The sequence below is a fragment of the Podarcis raffonei genome, chromosome 5 (genome assembly GCF_027172205.1).
Source record: "Podarcis raffonei isolate rPodRaf1 chromosome 5, rPodRaf1.pri, whole genome shotgun sequence".
NCBI classification, from domain to species: Eukaryota; Metazoa; Chordata; class Lepidosauria; order Squamata; family Lacertidae; genus Podarcis; species Podarcis raffonei.
The window spans coordinates 40,836,365-40,862,821 of NC_070606.1; the positions used below are offsets into that span (position 1 = coordinate 40,836,365).

The window sequence follows — 26,457 nt, forward strand, 5'->3', positions numbered from 1 at the left end:
CGGGATTTCAGTGATTTCTGAACACTGGTACTGTATATGAAAAATGAATATATGGATAAGCAAGTGTATATTCATATATGGTAATGTATATATAGGTAAAGGTAAAGGTACCCCTGACTGTAAGGTCCAGTCATGGACGACTCTGGGGTTGTGCGCTCATCTCGCTCTATATAGTCCAGGACTAAAACTATGTTAAGAGTTCTCCTTCTCCACTATATGTAGCACCTGAACAGGCCTAAAGAGACAGGTATTTAAGCAAGTAGACATTAAAACTCTGGGCATAATTCAGCCAATGTTAAGCCCCTTTGAATCCATTTGATGTCAATAGGAAAGTTGGGTGCATGTTTAAATCTCTTCCATTAGAAGCATCTGCTTAAAACTGCTTAACTTGAACAGGATCATGCTCCCGGTTTCTTTAAAATACCTCTATAGCTAAAAGAAAATTTTAATTATTTGTTCTGAACTGTGTTTCTAGCGGAGCTGGATGCCCCTGAGGACAAGAAAGAAGACCAGAGAGAAAGTCCCGGTGGGCTAGTGCATCCTGCCCCACAGCCATCAGCTCTTAATACCATTTTATATGGGCTGCCTAATATGATGTTTGTGTGATTCACAACCAATTTCTTTATGAAATATGGAAAGTATGGAAATATGGAGCTCTAAATATGGTTAGATTGTGAAGTAAAACTATTTTTGCTGTAGTTTGATAAAAATAAGAGTTTATAAAAGTTTGAGCTGTGCTTAGTGGCTCTTTTGAATTTAAATATGCATTAAATGTTTTTTTGCTATTGAACGTTTCCGGTTTGCTCAGGACTTTTCACTGCAGATTTTGAGGCCTGTTTTCCTCCTTATGTGTACTCACAAGCTAAATTGCGTGTGTGACACTACTGCATGCTGTACTATTAGCTGTACAAAAAGCACTATACTGACACCTAGTGATCACAACAGTGCATTTCAAAACAAGTTTAGTATGCTAACCTAGGAGGGAAAGCACCCGTTTGTTTCAGTTTTGTATGCTTCAGTAACCATTCGTACAACCATCTATATTGACAGTAGCAGACCAACTGTGTAAATATCATGTATGTGAGGTTACAAATAAAGTATGCTTTCTGGGTTTAGACGTGTGTGGTGGGTCATTTATCTGAGCAATCACTGCTCTTAAGTTTAAGGCTTTGTTTCTCAACCAAAAGGAAATAACACAAGGCCAGTTCTGGGGGAAATGTAGTGTGTCAGTCATTGTACTTTCAAAGATATGTCACTGTTGGAAGCATTGCTTTGTATAGATGGATACATATACTTTTTCAGAAATGATGTATACTTTATAACTTACAAATAACATACACTCGATAAGCAGTAGCATTGCTCTGCTGTATTACTTGGGTGCTTCTGCAGTTCAGTGGAAGCATGCATGTTTGGATATACAAATAGCCTCAGATTTGAAGCTGAGCATCTGCAGTTAAAGGATCTCGGGCTGCAGGACTGGGAAAGACCTGGCTCGGAATCTAAAGTGTTTGGTCCAAGTTCTGCTGCCACTCAGGATGTGAACTAATCAATGGCGTTTCCATCATAGTCAAGGTCTTAAAGATATTGGTGAGATCTAGAAAGCCACTTTTGCTTACTCAAGAAGGGGGTGCTGAATTTCCATTGATTCTCCCCTGAAACTGCAGCACTCTTGCAATGTATCAAGCACCATTCTGAAGGGTCCCTGGCTGTCAGGTAGGAATGGATGGATCTGCCATTTTCACTTTCTCATTATTCCAGTCTTAAGTTTTGTTCTCCACATTCCCCCATCACTCTGAAGTTTTGTGAATGTTTGTGTGGAATTTTACCTTCTTCTTTTTTTGCACAGCAATTCCCCCTAATATAATGCATTTCAAATGTTATTTTCATGAACATGTGCATTTTAATTCACACTTTATCCTAGTGTGTGCATTTTTGTACACATTACATGGCCAGAGCGCAGCATTACAAAATGTGGAGAATTGTGGGTTTTGAAGGATGGCTTGTATTTTGGTTCATGTGTTATATATGAAAGTGTGAATTGGGTAGGTTCTCCTTTAAATTTGAACTGCATCTGATTTCTCCCCCATCTCTACTGTCAGGAATAGCTGCAGCAAAAAGGTAGACAAACCTTGTTACATGACTGGAACTCCCCTCGGTCTTCTCTGGATCCAAGCCAATGTGCTGTTTTACTGGCAATCTTGTTCGTTATTTTTCTTGTAACGCTTTAAGAATATAAAACCACACATTGTGAACTGCAGTGATATCAGCCAAAGTTTTGAAATTAACTTTAAATCAGCATATATCTTAGAGACATTCTCCTATGGAAATTCTGCATTTTCTTTACTCTTCTGTTTCCTGGGGTTTAATAGGAAAAACAACATCAAGTGAAATTGCAAAAATCCATTTACCACTTAATCTCCCAAAAGTTCTGAATATTTCTTTCTTAGCAATCCAGGCATGCCTGTTCCCCACGATAAATTATTTGTGTTCATTTTAAAGGCATTAACATGTCACCGAAAAATAGTATTCTTGGCTCTCCTGCTATGCTAAAGTTAATTAGAAACTGATAAGGATTTGTGGCATAGTATTACCAAATCATGACATCTGTAGCATTACTTTTTAAAAGTTCATCCATGGATATAAATAAGTGCACTTTCACTTTTCCACAGACCCCCCCCCAAGCCAGCTTATCAGAAAAGGGAAGTCCAATGAACTTCCACTATAAAATAATGTAGCCTGGAAGCATGCATGCTTTTGCTCATCACTATGTTATCATTTCATTTTGATATTTTCCCTTGTTTCTATTTTCAAGTTAATTGAAATTTTTTGCAATGTAATGTTTTGGAAATAGCTTCAATCATTTGTAAAGGAACATTGTGGCTATCATCTGAAAAGGAAGAAGCCATGTTCCCTGGCAATGTTTCCTGTTCAAAATCTGCCCCCAAAATAAAAACCTGGAAAGGACCATAATTTAGAGGTACAGCTTATGGTTTACATGCAGAAGGTCCCATAGTGAGTCCCCAGCATCTCCAGGAATGCCTGGAAAATACTGCTATCTAAAACCCTGGAGAGTTTGTGCCGCTCAGTATAGACCATGGGTAGGCAAACTAAGGCCCGGGGGCTGGATCCGGACCAATCGCCTTCTAAATCCAGCCTGCGGACGACCCAGAAATCAGTGTGTTTTTACATGAGTAGAATGTGTCCTTTTATTTATTTATTTGTGGGGCCTGCCTGGTGTTTTTACATGAGTAGAATGTAAGCTTTTATTTAAAGTGCATCTCTGGGGTATTTGTGGGGCATATGAATTCGTTCATATATTTTTTTCAAAATATGGTCCAGGCCCCCACAAGGTCTGAGGGACAGTGAACCGGCCCTCTGCTGAAAAAGTTTGCTGACCCCTGATGTTGACAATACTAACCTAGAGGGACCAGTAGTTTGACTATAGCAGTTCCTTGTGTTCCTATGAAGGCAGGTGTTACTTCTTCATGCACAGCGAGACAATAGCAACTTCCAGAACTCTGAGCAATACACTTCCTTGAAAATGTAGGTGAGCCCAATAAAAATGTCCATGCTGCCAAGCAACATCACAGAATAAGAAGGTACAAAAGAATATAAGTTTTTAGCAACAGGTTACAGACAGTACTCATCATCTGAGAGGTTTGTGTCTTGGCTGTTTATAGTGGTTTTTGTATTTATTTTTTTAAAACGCTACAGTGATGAAGAAAACAGGCATCAGGCAAGCAAAGATTAAGGATGATTGTCCGTCTGCCTAACATCAAGGTATAATGAGCTAATTTGAAAGGTTGCAAATGTTCGTTTTCTTTATGCAGCTGGTGCAAAATATTTAATCTTCCAAAGTGTTTTCCCCCAAAATGTTCCCATGTATAATAGATGCTTTGGCCTTGGCAACTACGTCAGCATCCTCTGTCAAAAAGATGGATGAGTAAGCCCAAAAATTTCTTCATGGCCTGACAGCCCTACTTTATCATAAAGCACTGATAAAGAGTAATGTCCAGATCCAGGAAACTACAGACTGAGAATCTTGACTTCTTGAGCACAAGATACTGGAAATGTTTGTCAGTAATACCATAGGGGAACTTGCAGAAATGCCTGGAATTTATATTTGGTGAAGGTAGTGTAGAAAGCACACATAGTATCAAACAATCTAGAAAATCTTGAATAGATAAAAAGGCCAGCTAAAAGGTACCCCACCACTACAACATCCAAGAGCCAAGTTTGTAATGTCTAGAAATGCACATTCAGATTTTTTTAAAAAAATAATATGAATAATACTTCGCTATGCGTCCTGTTGTGACATAATTTTTGATGTAGTTACCAAATCCATAGGAAGCGCACACCCTCCTTTGTCTTGAGATGGGGCCAAAAGATCAATTTTGGGATCCCATCCTAGAAGGACTGGCACATCCATAATTGAGAAAGTTGCAGGTAGTAATGTCCAGGGTTGCAATGGGGCCAAGAAGTACTGCCGCCATTGCAAGGGGGGGGAGGCTGTGTAACACTTACACATGTTTAGCTCTCTGTATTACTTATTATTTGATTTTAGTTATCTGACAGCAGTCTTGTGACTACCTGGAAATGAGCCTATGGAGAAATGCTGCCCACCGATGATATATCTACTAGCCTTTTTATGGCTTCTCAGTAAGTACTTACCCTACACAGATGCTTACATTGATTGTGTCTTAGCCCAAAATGACATAGAATCATAGAATTGTAGAGTTGGGGGAGACCCCAAGGGTTATGTAGTCCAACCTTCTGCAATGCATGAATCTCCCCTAAAAGCATCCATAAGAACATAAGAATCGTGCTGAATCAGGACAAAGGTCCATCTGTTCCAGCGTTCTGTTCTCATGATGGTACACCATGATGCCTATGGGAAGCCTGCAGGCTGGGCCTGAGTGCAATAGCAGTCTTTCCACTTCTGATACCCAGCAACTGGAATTCAAAGGCAAGCTGCCTCTGACAGTGGAGGTAGGAGATTGTCATCATAGCTAGTAGCCTTGGTCTCATCTTCCATGAATCTCTTTTAAAGCCATCCAAGCTAATGGCCATCACTATGGAACCCGCTGTGCTGAAGTTCACTGAAGTCTCTGTAAAAGGAGCACTCAAGCAATGCTCCACTAGGACTGGGCGATGTTGGGTTTTCAACATGGCGGTGTATCGCCAGCCAAAATCGTGGTTTGGTGATAAACTGCAGTGTTGAAAAAAGCTGCATTGGCCGCAGCTGGCGAGGTGCTGGGGAAAACTGTTGCAACTCTCACCATGGGAGCTGAGGCGCTTTCACCCCAGCGCCTCGCAGGCTGAAGCCAATACATCTTGCCCCAACCTGCTGCTGACCTGGTGGGTGGAAAGGCTCCTGCCCCCAGCCGAGTGAGCCCCGAGTCCCCTGCCACTCGTGCACGACCAGCAGGGGACTCGGGGTTCCTTGGCCAGGCTCCACTGGGGGTGGGAGAGCGATGAGAAAGAGAGTGCAGTGGCAGTTTCACCAGCGGTATATCGCTGCTGAAACCACCGCTGCTTGAGTTCCTCTGCCTCCAGCTCCCAGTTAGTTTGTCCCTCAGCGCTCTGGGCGATGAAGGCAGAGGGACTCAAGAGCCGTGTTGGTTTCACCAGCGATATACCATTGAGTGAAGCTGTCATCACGGTTCCTCCCCCCCCCCCCATACTGGTCCTGGGCAATATATTAATATATCGCCCAGGTCTATGCTCAACATAGGAATGCTGAACATTCCTTTTGATTAGTCCACTAACATAAGTAGACCTGACACTGTGTCTATTGACTTGCAGTAAATGTACATGAAATCACTCGAATCATAACTCTATAAAGATGCAGTTCTATAACTACTTATCTGGGAGGAAGTAAGCCCAATTGAATTATGTCTAGACTTACTTCTGAATAGACAAGTAAAAGATTGAGCTGTAAATGTTTTCAAAATCATAGCCACCACATAAGGCTTTCCGAAATAACAACTTCTCAAACAATGCTTCTACTTAAGAGTCCCATGAATATTGTAAACCTACAAAAAAATGGAAACTTTTGCTAAGGTGCTCCAAATAATAGTTACAGCAATTGTTAACATTGATTTGAGGTGAACAAGTGATTTGATAATCATCTTATTCTGAAAAATACCTTGAACGTAAATTTAAAGCCAACCATTTTGCAGGGTCATATGGGGAAGAAGTCAGAAATATGTCTTACAAGTAAGTATATTGCTCATAAAATTTAGCTTCATTTTAAAGAAATGAAGCTCTTTAAAATGTGCTACTATATTTTAATTATCTATTAAACCTTTATTTATTCCTTTCTGTTAACACATATGCACACACACAAATCCACTAAGGACTGATGGATACATTCTAACAGAAACAGTATAAAAAATACGAGCTTTCCACTAGAAGGCCATTGGCAAAAACCCAAACAACAAGAATAAAAGCTTCCAGAAATATTTCATTCACACAGCAACACATTTTTTTCAAACCTGATGCATTGTGTCTATTCTCCCAAGAAATATTAAACAGTTAGTGCTGTTCATGTATCAAAGCCTTTAAAATAACTTTCTGAATTATGTCTCAGCAACATAACAAATCACATTATCAATTAGCTTTTACAACAGTAATGGCATTTCATAATATATTTCGGCAGGAGAAAAAATGGCACTGCTTAAACCTATGTAACCTTTCAAAAAAGTGAATGAAGGGACCTGTGATTGAATTTTATTAATAATATTAAAGGACAAGAGCGTAATTTTGTGTGATGGGTAGTTTTCCGAGAAGATATTACAAAATTGCAGTGCTGTAAATGTGCCATACTGGAGTAACTTGCTGAGTGAAAATAAGAGAACTTTGCAAATTAGTATTTGTATCCTAACCTGATTGGTAAGAGCTTCCTTATTATGAAAAGATAGAAGTTTTTCAGGGCCAGTTTGGACATGGTGATAATTCAGTGGTGAAGTTCAGTGACCACCTTCTGCTGTGGGCAGGAAGTGACATCCAATGCAGGACATGGAGTGTCTTCTATCAGCTTCAAGTGGTCCTGCTGTGACTTTGTCTGGAAGGGGAAAGGTTTGCTTCTTGTCTATGCTCTGATAGCCTACAGGCTGGATTACTGCAATAACATATGGGGCTGCATTTGATGACGGTTCAGAAACTTCAGCTAGAACCAAACGCAGCAGCCGCCCAGCTAGGAAGGTGTGAACATATTACTCTGGTTCTAGCCTGACTGTGATAGCTGCCAATTTGTTTCCGTGCTCAATTCAAAGTGCTGGTTTTGACCTTCAAAACGCTGTATGACTCAGGTTTCTGAGCACATCTCACTATATGAACCTGTCTAGGCTACATTCATCATCTGGGCCCTTCTTTGGGTGCCATCACCAAAACAAGTGCAAAGCATAGTGAGCAGACAAGAGGCCTTCTCTGTGATGGCCCTTTATGTTTGGAACGCTCTCCCTGGGGAAGCCCACCTGGCACCAACTGCACTATGATTTCAGCATCAGGTAAGAATGTTTTAATTTTTTCAGACATACAGACATCTTAAATGACTGTGTTGTTAATCTGATTTATATTGTGTACTTTTAATCGTAATTGTACTGATATTGTGCATTGTTTTAATATGTTTCCATGAAATTTTTAGTTCATTTTAAAAAATATATTGTAAACAACGTTGAGACTTCGTTTCATATAAAGCAATATAAAAAGGTAAAGGGACCCCTGACCATTAGGTCCAGTCGTGGCCGACTCTGGGGTTGCGGCACTCATCTCGCTTTATTGGCCGAGGGAGCCGGCGTACAGCTTCCGGGTCATGTGGCCAGCATGACTAAGCCGCTTCTGGTGAACCAGAGCAGCGCACGGAAATGCTGTTTACCTTCCCTAATAAATCAGAGCAAGGGATTGCCCCGCTTCTCTAGCAAAGGACATCATCACTCCTGCTGTGAAGGAAAAAAAAGTCATGTAGCTGCACTCCCTTGAGTTTACCCCTCCACTTAAATGTTTATCTTTTCTTTCAACAGAATAATTTGCCCCATGTATATTTAGCTTGCATGTTACTCTGCTTTATTTACATCAAAGGATGTCCTTTATTACATGGGTTCAGTACATCTGTGTAATTGACTTTCCGCCTCCGCCCCCTTCTTTTTTATATACCGGTATTACTGGCAGTGAGAATGTAAAATGGCCTCACCCACTGAAATAAATTTACAGTGGAGTTCTCCAGGCCTTTCCGATTCTTCATCAGTATGATTCAAGGGACGTGGCCTGCAGCTCTACTCAATCAAATACGGCTGTGATGGCATATATAATCTAACTGTTTGACATTTTTATTGCAATTCATTGAGACTAAAGAGAGATGACTACATTAATATCTTGATGCAGTTTAGTAATAGCTGGTATGAAACTGATGTGCCAAATTACCAAAGAGCCCTTAAATTCTCCTGCAGGCTTTAACTCTTTGTGACTAACACAGAGTGAGGTTTCAGTGTGAATGCCATAAAAAACCCCAGCAAAACCTTTTTACCGAGAACTAAAATAAGCAGTAGTAGAGTTTTGTTTTTTTGAAGGGGCATTATTTTCTGACTACTTAGAAATGTTGGCTTTTAAACATCTGGGGTTATAATTTCAGCAAGGATTCCCTGGAGAATTTATATTGTTAGCTTCTACATCCCCAAAGGATTTGGGAACAGGAGCATTGATCCATATATTAATTAAGTTTTTTTATAATAAAAAATCAGCATAATTACACTCAAATTACAGTGGTACCTCGGGTTACATATGCTTCAGGTTACATACGCTTCAGGTTACAGACTCCGCTAACCCAGAAATAGTACCTCAGGTTAAGAACTTTGCTTCAGGATGAGAACAGAAATCGTGCTCCGGCAGTGCGGCGGCAGTGGCAGGCCCCATTAGCTAAAGTGGTACCTCAGGTTAAGAACAGTTTCAGGTTAAGAACGGACCTCTGGAACGAATTAAGTACTTAACCCGAGGTACCACCGTCCCCCTCTATGCCAAAGTCCCCAAAAGACAGTTCCAAAAAAATGGTTAGACTCAGATTTTTGGTGGGTCTCCAGAGCTGCAAGACAAGCACTGAGAGTGCCTCTCTGCATTCCCCTGAGATTTAAAATTGGCATACAAATCATGGTATTATTAAATGTTGGTGCGACATCCATTTCTTTTCTATTTCTGCAACAAATGCGGAAAAGTGTCCATAACATGCAATGGGGGAAAAGTTGATCAGCGCTAAGCTTATGTATTTAAGCCATAAAACCCAAAGTAGGCAAGTTCTAATGTCTTTACTCTCCAGGAAGTTTTTGTGGGCACAGCCTCAAACATAGACTCTCTGTTCCCGAACTTTGGGAAGGGCCATAGCTCAGTAGTAAAGCATCTCCTTTGCACGCCAAGAGTCCTATGTTCAATCCCTCTCATTTCCAGGTAGAGCTGGAAACGTTCCCTGTCTGAAATTCTGGAGTGTCACTACTAGTCAGTGTAGAGACAATACAGAGTTACAATGGTCTGACTCAGTAAAAAGCAGCTTCCTATGTCCCAGTGTTCAAAAGTTAATAACTGGTTAGGGGTATCTCACGCATTGCTTTCACCTCTGCTTCTCAAGCCTTCTGCAGCTTCATTGAATGAAGGTTGTGCCAATGTGTTACTCTCATATTGCCAGAGAATATCCACCTCAGCAAAGTTCATTGCTAAATGGCCTTGGTCCATGTCATTGCAATAGGAAAGCCTGATCTCAGGGACAAAAATAGCATTTGGAGACCATTCAGATGGAATCTGGCAGCCTGGGAGAAAGGAAGCACCAGTTGCTAATACTTCCTCTCACCCTTTATCTGGGACAGCCAAAGTAGCCTGAGTCTCAGCCAAAATCTCGAAAGCAGAGTATTTGATAGAAAAGCTCAGTGCAAACTTCCAAGCGCAGAGTACTGCTAATAGCAATTACGTACGGTTCCTACAAAATGAGAGCACGATTTCCCTTGTAAACAAGCTGTGTGATGGATTACCATTGACATGTTCTTTAAAGACAAACACAAAGTAATTATCCTCTAATGTCATGGTAGATTTATAAGGAGGTCAGTTGGTTTGTCTAGGCTGCATCATTAAAATGAAATAACCGACTTGAGAAACAGAAAGAGGTTGTAGCTGCAGGATGCTAATTTAGCAAATTGTGCATAATGCCACAAAATGTTCCTTGGTAAATCAGTGAAATTTCTGATCACCATCTTTGTCATGTGGCAGAAGTCTATCTCAAATACTCCATTACTGACTATATAAAGAGCTTTATCACATGACTAGGTGGTAATCAGAAATATTTAAAAAAATTAGTAAGCTAATATCACTTGTGACTATTAGCACTACCATGCATGTATGGGGTGCTATCCCTGTATGAGCTCTTTTCCCACTGCACAACTTTTTAGCATGCTAAAGTCATAATATTAGGTCATCATCCAATTTTTGAAAAAGAATAAGGCACCTTACTGCTATAAATCTTATAATGTTTTTGTTTGCTTAGTATTAAAATACCATACTGTGGGAATATCTATCATACACAAAGTTTATTCCCTACGTTAAGAAATATAAATACCGTCAGTTATGCAGATCTGTGTTCAACCTTAAGTGAAACACACAAGCTACTGGTTAAGTGGAAGGCATAGGTGAATAGAATCATAGCAGTTCTTTACATTTGCAAAGCTGGAGACTAATTTTAGGCTGTGTACTGGGTTAAAAAAGTTAATAGAAACCAAATTATGTAGCATTACGTATCAGTTTCTTTGTTTCCAAGTTTGGTGATAGGCAATTCCCTTATATGAGTCAGGTCTACTATGTGTTTGTATGAGTATCCAGTTACTGCAGCTACTGAGAAATCATTGAATTGATTGCAAGGACTTGTGTGAATAGCGTACCCTCAAACATTTCTCTGGTGAAAATAGGGACGTCCCATTCCGTAATGATAATTTTACTGTTTATACCCCCCACATCTTATACGTGTTGGAAGCTACCCACTTCCAACATATATAAAAACATAATAAAACATTAAACATTTTTTTTAAAAAAACCTTCCCTATACAGGATTGCCTTCAGATGGCTCTGGGGTCACATAACTCCATACCCTCCAACATTTCTCCAGTGAAAATAGAGACATCCTAAGGAAAAGTGGGACATTCCAGGATCAAATCAGAAACCGGGATGGCTTCTCTAAATCTGGGATTCCTCTGGAAAATAGGGACACTTGGAGGGTCTGGTGAATGGGTTCTTTCACTGATCATGATCTAATTTATCTCAAACTCATCAAAACAAGTGGACATATATCAGAAACATCTTCACAGATATTTTCTTTTTAAAAATTACTACATGCTGCCTTTCATTTTACAAATGTTCAGGGGAACTAGCAATATTTTTTAAAATGCATTACAGTAACACTCAGAAACAGGGCATAACAGAATGATAAAATCCATAGCTGGATTTTAGCTGCATAGCTGGGTACAATAAAATCAGCTTCATAATTCATGCTGAAAAGCTTCACCAAATAAGTTGTTTTCTTCAGAAGGAAATCTGGTGCAGGGCAGAGAAACCTCCCTGAAGAAGGCACTCCACATTGCCCAATATCTGCTGGAAAATATGGCAGAAGGAATAAGGCCTGCTCGAAGTTAAATTTCTGAGAAACCTTGTGGGAGATGGCAGTGGCAGCAGCTTTCAGAATGAGGGTGAGCAGAAACCCCGCTCACATCAGACTGTGAACAGGAGACATTTTCAACAAATGAAAATGACCACCCAGGTACCCTTTGTGAACTTGGAGGTGGAGGAAGTTAGGAAGATGCCTTATGCCAAGTCAGACCATTGTTCCCTCTAGGTCAATATTGTCTAGACCAGGGGTAGGCAACCTAAGGCCCGTGGGCCGGATCCGGCCCGATCGCCTTCTCAATTCGGCCCGCGGACAGTCTGGGAATCAGCGTGTTTTTACATGAGTAGAATGTGTGCTTTTATTTAAAATGCATCTCTGGGTTATTTGTGGGGCATAGGAATTCGTTCATTCCCCCCCCCCCCATATATATATATATATATATATATATATATATATATATATTCCAGCCCACCACATGGGACGGTGGACCGGCCCACGGCTGAAAAAGGTTGCTGACCCCTGGCTTACACTGACTGGTAGCAGTTCTCCAGGACATGAGTATCTCATAACCCTACCTGGGGATGCTGAGTATGGAAGCAGAGGCTTTCTGCTTGCAAGCCAGATGTTGTGTCACTGAGCTATGGCTTGGAGTGGGGCCTGAAATTCTCTTCCAGGAGGGGGTGTTGGGGTGTGGGACTAAGTCACATTCGCATGACAGTTTATTCCTTTTCCCCATCATTTCCTTAAGCATTAATTGCCACACAATGTAAAATCCACTTCTGGAAATAAAGAGAAATATAGTGCAAGTTTAGTGCTCATTTCCAGTAAAGCAGAAACGAGTGCTGAACTTGTGCAATATTCTGCTATATTTACAGAAGTGGCTTTTACATCATGCAGAAGCTCAGCTATAATGTGGAAATAGGGAAACATCAAGTAAATGGAATAAACTGCTGTGCGGATGCAGCCATACAGTCCAAAGATAAGCATTTACTCCAAACTAGACACACACACAGGCCTTTCATTAAGTTTTAATAATTTTTTAGTAGTTCGGTTAGTATTACTGGTAACAGTTTTAGGGTTAGCATCTTTTTCTTAGCTGATGGTTGCTTTGGGGTAGCTATTTCTGTTGTCCTGCTATGAGATATTTTTCTTTTATGTGGAAGTTATATAACGGAGAAGGTTATTTGTTCCTGTCGTCTGTGAAACGCAATTATGCATTTTAAATATTGCATTTGTGATTTTGTAAGTTCCATGAGCCACCTGGAGGCTTTGGTGTAGGCGATGTATGAATCAAATTGTTCTCATAATTCATAACAATTAATGATGATGTTCATCCATCAAGTGAAACAACGGAAGTACAATGTCTGCTTTGTTTCTATACGAACACTGTACTTAAGTGGACTTTTGTTCTCCAGTCTGTAATATCCACAAGCCCTCTGAGCACTCATGTTTTGGCTTTCACCCCATGCAAGCCCTTGCTATTGTAATTCTAATAAGCGTCACAAGCAATTAATCTAATCACTCTACATATTCTCTAGAGGTAAAAGATAATTAAATATTAATCCTTGCTACAGCATCTTATGATTTCTTTTAGTTAATCACTCTTGCGACTGGCTGACCCGAGGGAGTATATCTATAGAAGAAAATTATTCTTAACACAAGGGGAAATGTGTGTGTGCGCGCGTATGTGTGAGCTAGAGACAGACAGACAGATGGATTTCCTCACTCAAATATTGAATTGGCCACAAGAGGGCTCCCTCGCCTTCTCTATTGAGCTTAGAGTTTTGTTATATTGGTACACAGGGAGACAAGAAAGTGCCTTACACTTCGTACACACCATACATTTAAAGCGCATCCCCACCTCCCAAAGAATCCCAGGATTCTTTGCAGGAGGGGAATGTGCTTTAAACATATGGTGCGTATACAGCCTTATACACAGGAGTCATTCCATGGGTCTGTACAGTGGTACCTCAGGTTACATACGCTTCAGGTTACATACGCTTCAGGTTACAGATTCCGCTAACCCAGAAATAGTGCTTCAGGTTAAGAACTTTGTTTCAGGATGAGAACAGAAATTGTGTTCTGGCAGCGCGGCGACAGCAGGAGGCCCCATTAGCTAAAGTGGTGCTTCAGGTTAAGAACAGTTTCAGGTTAAGAACAGACCTCCGGAACGAATTAAGTACTTAACCCGAGATAGCACTGTAATGGCTAGTAGCAGCTATCCAGGGTTTCAGGCAGGGGGTGTGTCTGCACCCTACCTAGAGATGCCGGTGTTTGAATTTGAGACTTTCATGCAAAGCAGGTGCTCTACAACAGGACTGCAGTCCTTCCAAATGTGCTCTTAAACAGTTATGGGAAACGGGGGGAACAATCTCCAATTGGCTGCATCGTTCCTTGTGAATTAGTGGTTGTACTTTGATTACTCTGTCTACAGTGGTTCTTCTCAAAAGGTGTGGCAGGAGGATTCAAGGACAATCAAAGAAACATTTAAACGTATCAGTGTAGTGTAGTATAGTACAGTACAGAATGAAAATTTAAAAACCAGAAACAGTATCCACACCTCTCTTCAATAGCACTGGCTATTCTTCTACAGTTTTGTTAACGTTGTGAACGGGGATTTTCAACTCTGACAAATATGAATGATCAGAAAAGATAAAGGCTTCTTTTCATTGATGAGGAGATGAGAGTTTGTCTCAAATAATATATATATATATAATTCTATGATTCTTCGAATTTAAGGCAATTCAGGGTTCTTCAAAGTGAGCTTGGTTCTGCTATCCTGGAAAACGCCATTTATTAACAGGAAACAGTGAGCATCCTCTGCAATATACCACTTTGCTCAATTATCCCTTGATGCAATTAACATTCTTGCCAGACTTTGTAAATTATGTGGCCTTCATGTCCTCTGCATGATCCATATATCCTGAACTAAAGAAAAAGAGCAAAGCAGGCACACCTTTCAATGGGGAGGAAATAACAGGGCATAATTGAGTTGTTGTGTGTGGCTCAAATCGCTGATGAAATTATTCTTAATCGGCTTGTGTTTGAGGGTGATCTTGAACACTGTTCGGTTTAAAGGCTGAATTGTTTGGAAAAGAATTCCAGGTGTTCAAATGATTTCAAAATTACATATGGTCAAAGATTGGGTAATTGTTTATGGCATTGGGGAGAGCTGTGTGTGTGTGTGTGTGTGTGTGTGTGTGTGTGTGTGTGTACACAAACACACACACACTGTACGACACTGTTCTCTCATGATGCCACAGCATGGATGACAGAATCATTTGTAACCAGTTGTCATTTCTGGCTCAGACATTACTGGCAGAAACCTGCTGAGCAATGATGTAGCTTTCCGAGCTACCTAACTTGATGAAATCATGGACTTTGGGGGATGAAAGGTAGAGAGATGGAGAAAGATGGAAACAGGCTCCAAATAACTTTTCAAAAACAAAATTGCCCCTGTTTTGATTAAGTAAAAACATATAATTACTGCACCATTTGACTTACTCTAGGTCCATGTAATTGCAAGAAGGAAATCCCATTAGTTGTTTTCCAAAAGCAGACAGATTGGGAGACTGGAGGTGGCCTGGGAAAACAACTGAGTTAACAAAACTTAGTTCTCCCAATGCCTTCATCTCCTTCCTGAGTGTTGAATCGCCTCACCAGTTTTTGAAGGATTGCTGATGACTTTGTAGGTTGCACTACTGGGGACTACCCCCCCCCCACAAAGGCTCCTAGCCCTGGGATGGTGGGTCAATCTCCATTCTGATAGCAGTGGGGAAACAATGAACAGAGAGGGGCAGGCTTTATGTTAGGGAGGCAGAACCTCAGTTAAGTGTTTTTATTGATTTACTTGATATAGATCCTGACTCAGCCATGAAACTCACCTTGGGTCAGGTCACTTATCACTGAGCCTAACCTAGCTCACAGGGTTGTTGTGGGGATAAATTGGGAGCATTCTGTTTCTCTGAGCTCCTCGGAAGATGTGCAGAATAACGAAACACAGTATATGCAAAAATAAATAAGGCATGTTTATGTTACATACAGAATTTCTTAAACCGTTACACCTCAGACTCTCCTCTCCTCTGAAAATATCAGTCCGCCTCATTTGTAGATGAAGAAGGAAAACAAAATGCCAATCCAACAATTTCAGTGGAACAAGAAATACAGAAAATATGAAGAGTGACGTTAAGACTCTGGAGTAGTAAACTGTCTCCATGAACAATTCTTTGTTATTTTCTTAAGGTCCATAACACGGATGGTATATTCCAAATGTTACGTTAATGCTAAAGCATGCGCATTAGAATCGTTTGAGGAAAAAGCACTAACAGCACAGTCTTATGTTTACCTACTTACAAGTTAGTCCTAGGTAAGTGTGCATATTATTGTAGCCTAAATGGATTCATAACGCTACCAGCTAATAGAGCATGCTAAGCAATTGGCTTTGACATTCTTGTTGGCTGTCATTTTGTGCAAATGAATGCTAACAATGGAATGGTTTGCAGTGGGGACAGGGAACCAGTGGCCCTCCAGATGTTGTTGGATTTCATCTCCCATCAGCCTCAGTCAGTGTGGCCAGTGGTCAAGGATTGGGGAGGGGGAATTATAATCCAACATAATCTACAGAGCCACAAGTTCCCCATCCCCAGTTGTTAGTCCTGGCTCATCATCTTGAAGAGCTGCATTCACATTGGACAAACTTGATTTTCTGCAATGGTCAGCTGGGCGAAAGAATGGCAGCTGCTTTGCTCATCTTCACTTCTCCTGCTGAAGACAGTAAGAGGCGGTGCCGCTGTGGACATCTCTCCACCATTTTTGCTGTGTGTGAGCACTGCCCTTTCTGAAATCGGGTTCACATTGGAGTCGGCAATATCTTGGCCACTGCATCGAAACAGTTGGATGAGACACTTCCGGAACTAGGAATGAAATCACAAATAATTATTGTTGTGCTGAAATTATGTGAGGTGTCCTGGAAAGCCATTGCAGGGGGCTGGGCTAGATGGACCTTCCAATTCTACAGTTCTTTGTTTCTATGTTGGATGTTCAAAGTGAAGGGTACACATGCCTAAAATGAACCACTAAAACAGGCGTCAGCAAACTTTTTCAGCAGGGGGCCAGTCCACTGTCCCTCAGACCTTGTAGGGGGCTGGACTATATTGGGGGGGGGATGAACGAATTCCTATGCCCCCACAAATAACCCAGAGATGCATTTTAAATAAAAGCACACATTCTACTCATGTAAAAACACCAGGCAGGTCCCACAAATAACCCAGAGATGCATTTTAAATAAAAGGACACATTCTACTCATGTAAAAGCACACTGATTCCTAGACCATCCGTGGGCTGGATTTAGAAGGCAGTTAAGCTGGATCCAGCCCCCGGGCCTTAGTTTGCTTACCCATGCACTAAAACAACATAATGGGCCAAGCCCCATCATCTCCTAAATCAGAGGATTCTCCCAGAAGGGGGAATGGTGGCCAATATTGTGGACAGTCCTCATCCCATGCTTTCTAAAACCCTGCAACTGATTTTAATAGAGTTACTCTGAAGTAAATATATTCTGGAATGCAAGCCAGAATCGATAGCACATATAACAAGCTGAATAAAAGATGTTATAAATCATGGGAGTGAAGCAATAATTTAACACGTAAGTGGACAGAAACAATTTGTTAAAACAGGAATGGAAAAAACAAACCAGAAATGTTCCCCATGGACTCGAAAACAATTTGGTTTAAATACCCAAAGAGGAGGTGTGCAGTACCTGACTGTTCATAAAGGCATAGATAACTGGATTATACACCGTGGCCGTTTTCGAAAAGAAAGCTGGAATGGCAGAGAGGCGAGGGTCCAGTTTGATGGAAGGATAGGTGGTGACCAAGATTGAAAAGGCTGCGTAAGGAGACCAGCAAATTAAAAACGCAAGGATCATGATGACAACCATTCTGGTCACCTGTCTTTCAGGCTTCCTTGTAGAGCCCAGTCTGCCTTGAGTATCTGAAACCTTGAAAAGAGAGAGCGGGGGGAGATCTTGTCAAAAGCATGAGCAAAGTAAGGGCTTTCTACCTAGATGACATCTGTAAGCAGGGATACCAGTAGGATTTTTTAGACCTAGTTTATTTGTTTTCAGGGAGGACAGATCTAAGCAAACTCCAAGTTTAGAGCACGTGTTTGAAGCCCAAGAGTATTCTGCCTGTGCTCTCCTTGCTGCTGGAGAGAGTGGTAAACTCTGTGTTTTGAGCCTGGGCAGGCACCCAGCCAATTCTTTTGTTATTCACCCCATACATGTGGGTCATAGAGATTCATATATTTAATTCCCCCGCAGTTTTCAGGACTCTGAACATGTGTGACTCTCCTAACACATCTGCACTTGCAACTGTGTAGACACTGTTGTTAAGATGAACCAAGCTGAAAGGAAGTGCACTGTTTGCAAAAGGGAGTGGCATGACATGAGATATTGCAGTACCACCACTCTTGGCACGATGGAATTGCCATCACCAGATCTGCACTACTCATAAACATCCCCCTGAACAGCACAAAGTGGGTCAGCCGCACAGGTGACGTCGTTCAGATTTCTGCTGCTCAGCTGAGCATCTTGACATATTCAACCTGCTGCTGGCCTAGGAATCTGCACTAATCAAATCGCAGCCTAAGATGTGCACAATATACATGACTAATTAAGATCCCAAAGTTTGGAAATCTGATCCATACAAAATCTAATCCTTTGACACAAAAGCCCACCGGTGCCAAAGCACTCCTTCAGAGGGATTCGTATCTCTTGCAAATGTTCTCACCTACCTTTCTAAGTTTCCGCATCAGTTTTCCATAGGATATCAAAATCACCAATAAGGGCAGGATAAAGCAGGTGGTGAAGAATGTAATGATGAAAGTACGGTTGTTGTAGTCTCCAGAATACCTATATAAACCACACAAGGATTTTAGGTTCTGCCGGATTAGGGCTGATCAAACAAATGCCGCACCCCCGAGTTGCCTTACCAGTTGGGTTCACACGTCGTTCCAATCTTGCTGGTAGTGTAGCTGCTCCAGCCCATTGTAGGAGGGATGGTCCAGATGAAGGAGAAAACCCACACAAAGGCTACTCCCAGAGCTGCATGCTTCCCCCTGAGGCGCATGTTTCCCAGGGGACGGCAAATCACAACGTAGCGCTCAAATGCAAGCAGAGCAAGGGACCAGAGGGCGACTATTCCTGCAACGAGAATGAGCTAAATTAGGGGGAAGAAGAAGTTGGTGTAACATATTGCAAGGATGGGGAACCTGTGGCTCTCCAAGCCCCAGCATCCTTGACCACTGGCCATGCTGGTGAGAGTTGGGAGTCCAACAACATTTAGAAAGCTACAGATTTCCCACTGGGTGGAGTGCTGGACTTTGACCAGGGAGATCTGAGCTCAAATCCCCAATCAAATGGACATGTGAAGCTGCCTTGTACCAAGCCAGACCAGGAAGCAGTTCTCGAGGGGTTTTCTCTCTCCTTTCTAGAGAGACAAGGGACCATCTGCAGGTTGTTCCCTTAGGACAAATGAGGCACTGCTCCCACCACCTCAGTCTGCCATCAGCTACTCCCCACCTGCCTGCTTTCTTCAGTTCAGGGAGCGGCCAAATATTGTTTAGAATGACTTCTTCTGGGCCTATAAAAACAAAGGCAATGCATCTGATCTGAATTGGAGGCAGAGCGCTCAGAGAAATGGGATGCTTAGAATTCTGCATTCATGGAACTTTCCAGGATTAGAAGCAATTTGGCACAGTTCAGCCCATTTAAAATGCCATTAATTCTAAAGGGGGGAGTTGTCTGTGTTTTATGATGCTGCTGAAATAAAGGGGACATGAAGGAACTTAAGTTCAGTTGCATGATGATGACATATGTGAGGGGAGAGGTTGTTGGATGTTACAGGGAAAGCAGAAGTGGGCTGGGCTGCTTGCACTGGTCTGTAACATCCAATGGGAAACCTACACTGGGCACATGTACAAAAGGAGTCATTGCAGTGATGTGGTTAGAGTGTCGGGCTAGGACCTGAGAGACCAGGGTTCAGCTCCCCACTTGGCCATGAAGCTCACTGTGTGACCTCAGGCCAGTCCCTGCCTCCCAGATGAACCTACCTCACAGGGACATTGTGGGGATTAAATGAGGAGAGGAGATCCATGTACGCCACCTCACGCTCCTTGGGGGAAAAGTGGGATATAAATGCAATCAGCCAATAACTGTTAGATACAGAAACTCTGTGTGTTGTGCACTGATTAACCTTATGTTGCGAGAAGCACTGCCAACCACATGTCGCTCATGCACCCAGTTAGCAGAGCTTCCTTTCAGCATGTGCAAGCTGCTCAGCGTTTACAAGGAATCATTTTAGGAATGGTAGGAGAGGGGGTAGATTGTGGTTTGGGAGGTACAGTAATATGCCACTGAAATGCTCCAGTGACAGTAGAGGAAGGCAGATGTTCCTGCTGAGCAAAACAGAGAAGTGTTTGAAGAATAACTTTACCCCAGTCCAGTATCTTCTCCCTGTAAGTCACACATCCTGCAGGAATTATAGCCTATGGCATTGGCTAGCCCAGCCTGTTGCAAGCCAAACTTCTCTCAACCCCTTCTACTGGCTCTTAAAATGTGCATTATAGAATATAGATGCTATATTCACATTGACTGTTTACCTCCTTGCTTTCTGTTAGGACCACTGCACTGTGGAAGAGTTCACTCTTTGCCAGCAGTGAGTGTTGCTATTGCTAGAAGATTTGGGGGGGGAGGGGGAGACCTCCCATTGCCATTCCCCTGAGGGTGCTTCAAAAAGGATGTGATGATTGTCCTAGGAAAGCATTCTTGCTCTTGACCTGCAGACAGAAATAGCTCGTCAGACGACCCTTTGCAAAGGCAATTTGCAGCACAGGTCCATGTGGAACAACCATCACCGAGACACAGTGTGCTGTTGTAAAGTGGGTAGTATATTAGATTTTTTTTAGATTTTTGAGGGACGCGGGTGGCGCTGTGGGTAAAAGCCTCAGCGCCTAGGGCTTGCCGATCGAAAGGTCGGCGGTTTGAATCCCTGTGGCGGGGTGCACTCCCGCTGCTCGGTCCCAGCGCCTGCCAACCTAGCAGTTCGAAAGCACCCCCGAGTGCAAGTAGATAAATAGGGACCGCTTACTGGCGGGAAGGTAAATGGCGTTTCCGTGTGCTGCGCTGGCTCGCCAGATGCAGCTTTGTCACGCTGGCCACGTGACCCGGAAGTGTCTCCGGACAGCGCTGGCCCCCGGCCTCTTGAGTGAGATGGGCGCACAACCCCAGAGTCTGTCAAGACTGGCCCGTACGGGCAGGGGTACCTTTACCTTTTTATATTAGATTTGGACTAGGGAATCCTGGGTTCAAGGCCCCCATACAACTCTGAAGTTCCCTCGGTGGCCTTAAGTTGCTAGTCCTCAACTTCATGGCATTACCGTGAGAAGAAACTGGAAATACATGTATCTATGTAAAATGGGACAGTCCCAAGTTTAATCCCAATGGGAACATAGGCAGTACTGGACCGGTGGTCTGACTCACTAAACAGGTAGCTTGCTATGTTTGTAATCCAGCATAATTGCCCTGAAGTAGCCATGTGGACGGCACAAAGATAGAACCAATTAACTGCTAGATTTCACCTAGGAATGCTATTTGACAAGCTAGGTGCAAGTGTGTTCAGAGAATATGAAGATTGTGAGGATTCATTGGCTAGCAGAAGGAGCCCTCTTTGGGTGACCTGAGATGCAGAGTAATTGACCAATTAACCAGATGAAGCACCACACTTAATCAACGAAGAGCACTTTAATTGGTTAATAGCCCTGAGTTACAATACCGTTATTTTTCAGGGAGACACGCTTCAACATTATCACTTCAAATTATAAAAGGTCCCCCAGAAAGCATGTCTCATACCTCCCCCCTCACCCTGGAGTTTGGGTTCTGTAGCACACAGGATTTCTTCCAATATGTGCAAAGAGATAAATCCCTATTAGCAATCACAAAGGCGCTTTTGCTAAATCTCATAAATGGATAGCTGCTAGCAAACCTTGCTGTGTTATCTTCAGAATGAAAAGCTCAGTAACAGCAAGCGCAAAAGAACTCAGCAATCGTCCCAAGGTACAGCATGCCTCTGAGCCGGTCCCTTTTGCCTGCAGGCTGTAACAGTGCAGACCTATGCATACTTCCTTGGGGAAATAAGACTCAATGGGATTGACTTTGGAATAAGCATGCATAGGATTGCACTGTTATTTAAGTGCATCTGCAAGTGTAACTTACATCGAGGGCTGGAAGATCAGTAACCTTTTCACTTACCAAAGAAGGTGACCGCAAATCCTTCCAGCACACATGCCCAGTGGCCCATGAAAAAATAACCCTTCAGATTAGTCAAAAAGCTGATTGTGCCCCCAATCAAGGAGACCAGGAAATCGGCCACGGAGAGGTTCACGATGACATAGTTTAGAGGTTGCCTCAACTGCTTGAATTTCAGAGTCACCAGGATGACGGTAAAATTCTCGAAGAGGGACAGGGAAGTCACCAAGAACATCAGAGCAGAGAGGAGGTGGAAGTTCCAGGGTTCGATGAAGTCCAGGGGTTGCAAGAACGGATCCAAAGGTGAGGAACTTGCTGGGGGATCTAGCAGCAAGGATCCATTTTCAGGTTCTCCCATCAGACCATCCATTTTTGTCTTTCAACATAGAAGAACAAAGCGTGCCAGGGAATATCAGCACAACTAATCAATCACAGTCATCTTCCTAAAATGAAATTTCTTCTTTATAGTAGAAGGTTTGGTTTCTTTAAAAACAAAGGAACAACACTCTTGCAGTCTTGCAAACTAAAGTTCTGAATGGAAAGGAGTTTGGTGCTTGTGGTGGGATCATGCCCAAGCAAAGTAGTCTCTGGCAAGCCATCTGGTCTCCTCCTTTTTTTCTCTTTGCAGCTGCCACCGTCTCCCTGCCAGCAAGATTAAAGGAGCAAAGGGCTTCCTTCTTGTGATTCTTCAGTGAGGCAGCCAACAGCAGTGCAGGGATGGCCCTGGCTGCAGCTGCTCTAGCAGGGGAGAGATGAGGAGGCTCAGGCAGGCATGCCTTGCCTGCTCTTGAGAATTAGAGAGAAGGAGCCTTCTCTTCATTAGCCAGGAAGGGGGAAAAACGCCTTCCTCGTGTTCTCTCACAGCTGTAATTGGAACAGAGTGGAGGTTTCTTTCTGCCAGATCTGCTGGAAAAGAGGATGACCAGACAGCATCACAAAGGCAATTGGATTGATACCTGGGCAGGTAGATAATGAGGCACAACAAACCTCTTTGGCACCATTAATGCAGCGACACTGAATGCCTACAACTAAATTGTGGCAATTACTGGCAAAATTTGATTTTTAAATTATATCATTGCATAGAGGTGGCGGTGACATTACTTTTTGTAATGTCTGTTGCCTTTTCTTCCAGTAGTGCATTCAAACAATTTGTTTTAATAAAATGATTTCTGATTTCTAGAGGGAACAAATATGCTCCTCGCACCTTTCCATGATCATAACACCCCCACCCCTTTTTTATAGACTCATAGCATCAAAGCATTGTAGGGTTGGAAGGGAACTTAGGGTCATCTGGTCCACCCCCTGCATTGCTTGAATCTCAGTAGGGTGAAGGTGCCTGCCTGATATCAAAAGCCATACGACTGCTGCATTGTATGTAGTGTCTGCAAGCTTCTCTGGTTAGCAAATCAGCTCCAAAAGGCTGGTGATCCCTATAGTCAGAACTGATGGGAACTGAAAACTCAGAGCACTGTCCTGCACAGAGGTGTAACCAGACTCCTTTTAGAGATGAGTAACTGCTGCATTTGAAATAATTGGATTGCAAGCAATGTAGATGGTAAAGTTACCTGCTTGTAGTGGAGCTTGACTAGAAAGAGCATAGTCCAGAAGAGGCAGAGAGACAGCACTGAGGACCACCCACCATCTAAATTATTTTGCACCAGAGGCCTTTTGTATCCCAATCCATCTTCAGCTGGGACCTTCTCTGTCTAGACTTTAAACTAGCCTCCCTGCAGCCATATGCCAGGCACCCTCTTGGCCACTTTTAATTAGTCAATGGATAGATAAATTTTATTCAAGCGCAGTTGTCCTAGCTCTTTTAAACAACCTCACCGAACACAGTTTCTGAAAGTGAGGTACAGTATTGCTCTTTGGACAGGTAGCAGAAGAATCCACCTCTGAAACAACATGCCTGGTCACAATTTATAAAGCCCAGCAAATTCCAGAATAGTTCAGATCCTGCATGTTCATTTTGGCCCAAACAGTTTATACCTTGTTGCCTGGTTGTGATCTTCATGTCATAAAGAGAACACTTTTCAGGGTTTGGTCTGCAGGTTCTTTGAAAGATTAACCTTTTCTGCAATCAACAGTGTTTCTCTGCAAATATTTTTTAAATTTAGAGCAGTTCCAACACACAAATTTAAAGCACATAGTTTCCCCCAAAAAACCCTGGGAACAGTAACATGTTAAGGTCTTAATCTCAGGGCCATGGGTCCGAGCCCCACATTGGGGAAAATATTCCTGCATTGCAGGGGGTTGGACTAGATGACCCTCCTGGTCCCTTCCAACTCTACAATTCCATGATTCTATGTTCAGAATTATAGCTCTCTGAGGGGGAAATTACACTTCCGGGGTTCTGTTGGGGAAGTCATGTGCTTTAAATGTGCATTAGATGTGCCTTAAATGTATGGTGTGGGGATCTGTCTGTAGTCAACAAATCCATTGAGCCTGAGCTTATGGCTAAAGGGCAGCAGACTTAAGTGTGAATATCATCATTTTACCTAACACAGCTGCAGAACAAAAAGCAACTGGAGAGAACTGTGCTAAATGATATCCAGTGTCAGAATTGTATGTGGCAGTTTGAAAACATGAACTGAATTTACTAGTCCCTGGAGAGAGGTGCTAGAGGAAACAGGATATTAAATCAGCAAGATATGAGTTGCTGTTATTCTTGGATTTACTCCATGGAGCTAAAATTGAATAGATGAGAGTCTATTGGTCTCACAAGGTGATGGCCTCTAATGAGATGGGGTGCAAATTCATTCACAGAAGTGGCTATGAAGTGTGGCCACAGATCATGAAAAACCTCATGTGCCAATCAGTGTTACATTATGAAAGCCTTCACTGTGCAGAGAACCTAAGACTCTAGGACATGGGTGGAGGTGAAACCTGAGGAAAGCATTTGCTCACATTGTCAGTGAGTTTCCTCATTGGTTTTTGTTGTTGTTCAAACAATGCAGGAAGGTTGGGTGAGTAGACCTTTGACAGCAATGCCACTGCAGCTCTGCTACCCTTCATTTTATGATTTCTTCAGCCAACAGGTGATAGTCAGTTTTGTGGTTCAGCTCAGCCTGTCCCCACCCCAACAGACAAATGAGCTCCCATGTTATAGCTGTAGGAAAGTAGCAATATCAAAGCAGGAGAACATTGACAACTGCAAGCCTTGCCAAAACAGAAGCAGCATGGTTCTGCAAAGGTAAGTCCTATCAGTGTTATCTGAGAAGTACAGGTGATCCAGCTTGACACAGTTTTCTTGGACTTTCAAAAAGCTTCAAACAAAGTATCTCACCCAAAGACTCTTAACACTCATAGAATAGGCATCTAGTTGGCCATATGAGAATATATGCCTACATCCTAGGCACCCCCTACTGAGTTGTGCTTTAGGTTGCCTTTTAAACTTCTGACAATGGTCCTGATATAGCTTTGCTCTAATTCACTGTGAGAAATTAAAATAGCAGCCTTAGTGGTGGCTTTGGGGGGCACAGTTTAAATGTTCCACAATGCCCTGGTGTGATGTTATGTCAGGGCATTGTGGGAAGTTAAAATGGTGGCTCCTGGAGTCAGCCACCTGCCACTGCCAGGAAAGCCCAAGGGGGCCTACCTGGGCCTCTTCTGAGTTAAGAAAAAGGATGTGTGAATCAGCTTCTGCCAACTGGTTGCTAAATGTGTTAACTGATCCCACTAAGAAACACTGAAGGGAAGAAGTGATTCAGTCTGTGATGACAGATCTGCAGCAGCCCATTCACAGTCCTGATGTGATAAAGATGAATGTGTGAAACAATCTATTATTATTATTATTATTATTATTATTATTATTATTATTATTACCACCTGCCCTTTACCATAAGGTCCCTGGGTGTGCCACAAAATTTAAATACAACATTAAAAATAGTTTAAAACTTGGGTGACTCCTTTTTATATTGGACTACCTCTAAACTATCAACAAAAGTGCTTTCGCAGTTTCATAAGCTGACATTATGAGATGGGAAAGGATGATAGGAGTGTGAGAAACGGTGTTTCATTACATAGGGGAAAGAAATGAAAAATGAAAGAGCAGTAAAGTTAGAAATCAGGTCAGGAAATTAGATCAAGAAGAGGAAAACAGCTAATCTTTGTTACAGTGTCTCTCATGTGGAAATCCAGCTTTCACCAATTTTCTGCCTAATCTGGAGAGAGAAATTTACATAAGGACTATGTCTGTCTGTCTGTCTGTTATATTAAGAGAGAAGGAGGGAAGCGTCCAGTTTTCCAGCTTTTTCACATTTGAAACCTAGTTTAAGATCTGTTTGCCGGGATTCTGACTAGCCAGTGTTTGATATTTCTTTGGGAGGAGTTAAGCTGGGAGATGGCATTTTGATATCTGCAGATCTGTCTTGGGTGTTTTGAATGGGACCAAACTCATTCCTGGAAAGGGGATGGAGCAGGGCTGTGTGTGTGTGTCTTTGTGTACAAAGATTCAGACTTGCTCTTTGAGACAGAGAGTGAGATATGCAAGTTACCTGAAGCACCCTGGGTACAAACTAAC

The 26,457-nt window shown here is 42.3% G+C and overlaps 2 protein-coding genes across 4 annotated transcripts in view; one reads left to right on the forward strand and one right to left on the reverse strand.

Annotated features, from left to right (window-relative positions):
- The window catches only part of CFAP46 (cilia and flagella associated protein 46), a 78,884-nt gene extending 77,769 nt beyond the window's left edge, over window positions 1-1,115 (forward strand). For all 3 annotated transcript variants that reach the window (XM_053388803.1, XM_053388801.1, XM_053388802.1), the window contains exon 61: window positions 476-1,115. In XM_053388803.1, coding sequence (XP_053244778.1) covers window positions 476-606 — 131 coding nt within the window. In that variant the 3' untranslated portion in view covers window positions 607-1,115. The remainder of the gene's footprint in view (window positions 1-475) is intronic.
- A 14,659-nt stretch (window positions 1,116-15,774) lies between these two features.
- On the reverse strand, window positions 15,775-22,313 carry LOC128414089 (vertebrate ancient opsin-like). The gene is made up of 5 exons (XM_053388805.1): window positions 21,939-22,313; window positions 18,623-18,833; window positions 18,425-18,542; window positions 17,391-17,630; window positions 15,775-16,545 (listed from the first exon to the last, which is right to left on the reverse strand). Exons 1-5 carry the CDS (start codon window positions 22,303-22,305, stop codon window positions 16,315-16,317), a joined length of 1,167 nt encoding a protein of 388 aa, XP_053244780.1. The 5' UTR covers window positions 22,306-22,313; the 3' UTR covers window positions 15,775-16,314.
- Window positions 22,314-26,457: the final 4,144 nt, after the last annotated feature.

Excerpts from the sequence above, each read along its gene's own strand:
- LOC128414089 (XM_053388805.1), bottom strand. The coding sequence starts at position 22,305 with ATGGATGGTCTGATGGGAGAACCTGAAAATGGATCCTTGCTGCTAGAT. Across the intron at positions 18,834-21,938 it reads ATTTGCGGTCACCTTCTTTG|GAATAGTCGCCCTCTGGTCC; the intron begins GTAAGTGAAAAG and ends TTCTCGTTGCAG. Across the intron at positions 18,543-18,622 it reads ACGACGTGTGAACCCAACTG|GTATTCTGGAGACTACAACA; the intron begins GTAAGGCAACTC and ends TGGTTTATATAG.